At 37.6% G+C, this 3,193-nt stretch overlaps 1 protein-coding gene across 1 annotated transcript; it reads left to right on the top strand.

Moving 5' to 3' along the window:
* Window positions 1–607: 607 nt before the first annotated feature.
* LOC140889434 (transcription factor MYB1) lies at window positions 608–2,746 on the top strand. Its single transcript, XM_073297151.1, has 2 exons — window positions 608–893; window positions 1,878–2,746. Exons 1-2 carry the CDS (start codon window positions 608–610, stop codon window positions 2,633–2,635), a joined length of 1,044 nt encoding a protein of 347 aa, XP_073153252.1. The 3' UTR covers window positions 2,636–2,746.
* Window positions 2,747–3,193: the final 447 nt, after the last annotated feature.

Here is a 3,193-nt window from a genome sequence, read left to right as displayed (position 1 = left end):
AGGCTACGGGAGTTGCATCCAATTTCTTTTATACTCTTATTGTATTTTAGGATGAAAGTTTGATTTCTCAACTCGTTGAGAAATTTAGGATTTAATGACTTTTCGTAAAATCACTAGGATTACTTTGTAAGACTATTCTTACGTTTACTAGTGATATTTAGCCCTAAGGCACCCATACTCGTGCAAAATTATTTACTTGTGTTTTTATTTACGCTTTAAATTTTCGCTGCACTGTGTTGTCTGTGGTGTTACAACACAAACGACAACACTGCCTTATTTTACATAACAACCACGTACACCGTTTCTTTCATACATAAAGTCATATATGACTATGAGGCCAAGCAATCCTTGGCTGCATGGGGTGTTCTGAATCTGATGATAAAAATTTTGAATGTTTTGAAGATTACTCGTGGTTTCTATTATTTTTGTAATTAATAATTAATCAGATAATTGTATCGTTATTGGGCCAAGGATAAAACAATGAATAATTGTTTCATTATTAAGCAGGGTACAATAGCGTTTGGGCCAACCTGAGGCCCAGTTCATTTAAAAAATTCACGGTCGAAAATAATTGAATAAATAATCGTACAGCTCATAATTCCAGTAAATGGAAAACGATGAGCAGGAAGGTGTAGAAGTTGCCGTCGCCGCTGGCGAAGAAGATGATGCGGCGGCGCTCGATGGCGGCGGAAAAGTCTGCAAGAGATCGCTGGACCGAGTAAAAGGACCGTGGTCGCAGGATGAGGACGCGATGCTGAGTCAGCTTGTGAGTAATTTCGGGGCGAGGAATTGGAGCCTTATCGCCCGAGGAATACCGGGCCGATCGGGAAAATCTTGCCGCCTCCGGTGGTGCAATCAGCTTGACCCCGCCGTTAAGCGCAAGCCCTTCACTGGTAATTTCAAATGCGCCGCGCTTACATTTGTGTTCTTGTAATTTTTCTTTAATTATGCTTGATGTTGGGGTTTCAAAAAAAAAAAAGTTTTGATTTTCCTCGACAAAAAGAATGGGGGGAAAATGAATTGTTGATACTAATCTGCACTTTTGCAACTCTCTTTTCTGCGAGACTTCTGGCTTCGTATCTTTCTGAATTGTGCTATATTAGTTACTATCTCAAAGTGTGTACTTGGCAAGAATCAAGATTGGTTACTGCTTTTAATAATCAACGTATTCTTGATCATTTGCAATTCCTGGATTGCAAGTCAAAATTTTTGCTGCCTTTTGGGTGTTTTTTATGGTTTCGTTTGCTTCGTGCATAGCTTCTCCGTATCAAATATCTGTCCTATAAAGTTACAGGAAAAATGTAGCTTACCATACACTTGTGTTGGTTCCCCATTGCTTCAGCATTGCAACTTACTAGTAATATGTTTGCAAGTTGTAGAATAAAAATAGACATATGTTTAAAACTCAAATCTGAGAATAGAACCTTTTGATTATGGGTTACTTGTAGATGTTTTCGTTGCGCAACGTTTCGACTTCATGTAAAATTCTCCTTGGTTGATAATTACTTCCTGCATTTTACATATCAGGTGATATCTCTATTTGTTCCTTCAATTTACGACCTAGGATTGCATGAAAAGAGTTAGAGGCTCGTTTCTACCTCTAATAAAGGATGCAAAGTGTTACTTGATCCAAGCATTTCAATTCCTCAATGTGTTCTCTGTTTCTTTTGACATCATCGATCTTTCTTGTGGCCAGGTGCATGATAAGTTTTTATGCTTCTGGCATGAATGGTTTTTAATAAATTATGCTGCTAATCTGTGTTTTATGGCATGCACCTTAATAATCATCTGTTCCTGTTTATGGGTTCTGCCAGTTATGTTCTTTGAAATCTTATTGTATTATAAATGGCTGTTGAGACCACCTCCAATTCCTGCAGATGAAGAAGACCGCATCATACTGCAGGCCCATACCATCCATGGGAATAAATGGGCGTCAATAGCAAGGCTTTTACCTGGGAGAACGGACAATGCAATCAAGAACCACTGGAATTCTACATTGAAGCGACGGTGCATGGATCTTGTGAAGCCTAAGTTGGAATCCAGCAACATGGTTGATGATACTAGTCTTGAAAAATCAAAGGCATCATCATCTGAAGAAACACCATCATGTGAAGACACCAACTTTTTCAAGTCAAATGAAGCAAAAGACGTGATCCCTCCAGAACAAATAGATGCTACCTCCCATGGATCGGAGAAGGATCAACCAGAATCTACCCAACTCACGGAGAAATCTTTAATCCCTACGACTCTATTCCGCCCCGTTCCTCGCATCAGTGCATTTAGTGTTTATAATCTTTTCGACAGCCTAGAAAATTCAGGGCATTTGAACCAAGCCTCGAAACCAGACATCAGCATCTGTAAATTGTTCGAGGGCGCTTATGGTGATCATTTGATCCCTCACCAGTGTGGCCATGGTTGTTGTCAAAGTCCAGGCGGGGCGGTTACTAAGGTAAGTTCATTGTTGGGCCCCGAATTCATTGATTATATCGAATCTCCATACTTGGCTAGGCATGAACTAGCATCATTAGCTGCAGATATAAGTAATGTGGCCTGGCGTAAAAGCGGGTTGGAGAGTAGCAGCGTGAAAGCAATGGATAATGCCGTCAATGGATTAACTTGCAGTGGTGGTAGTTAGCAAGATTTTGTAGTTTCATCACATTTTAATCGTGTGGTTAAGATTATGTAGTGGCAATGCTGTTTATGTACCCAATCTTGCATTTGAGGATAAAGTCACTGATTCCTGTCATTTAGCTTATCTATATAGAAATATTGACGAGATCAAGATTTCGGGTGAAAACGTACTTTAAAAACGATTTTAATGATTTATAATTGAAAAACACTTCGTTTGGAAAAAAAAAAATTTAAATTGCTCTCTAAAAATAGTTTTTAAAGAACACTTGAGATATGTTTTTGGATGTTTTTATTACTTTTATGATGTTAAAAGTTTTTATAGAATGATTGTTCAAACGCATATTTATTTTTAAAACATTTTTTAAAAAAATTATTAAAAAAATTTATAAGTACATGTCCAAGCGGAACCCAACTTTTCGGTGCGTGTGAATTTGTTAAAATTAAGTTCTATAACATGATTTCAAATCCACGACAATAAACCTGTTGGATTGAAGGTTTTTTTTTTAATCGCTATATTGGATTTCAAAATCTATCACAATTTGGAGTTTTTTTTTTTCGAGTT

The sequence above is a fragment of the Henckelia pumila genome, chromosome 3 (assembly GCF_033568475.1).
Source record: "Henckelia pumila isolate YLH828 chromosome 3, ASM3356847v2, whole genome shotgun sequence".
In the NCBI taxonomy this organism is placed as follows: Eukaryota; Viridiplantae; Streptophyta; class Magnoliopsida; order Lamiales; family Gesneriaceae; genus Henckelia; species Henckelia pumila.
Note: the sequence above shows the minus strand (reverse complement) of the source record. Positions and strands in the feature narration are given on the sequence as shown.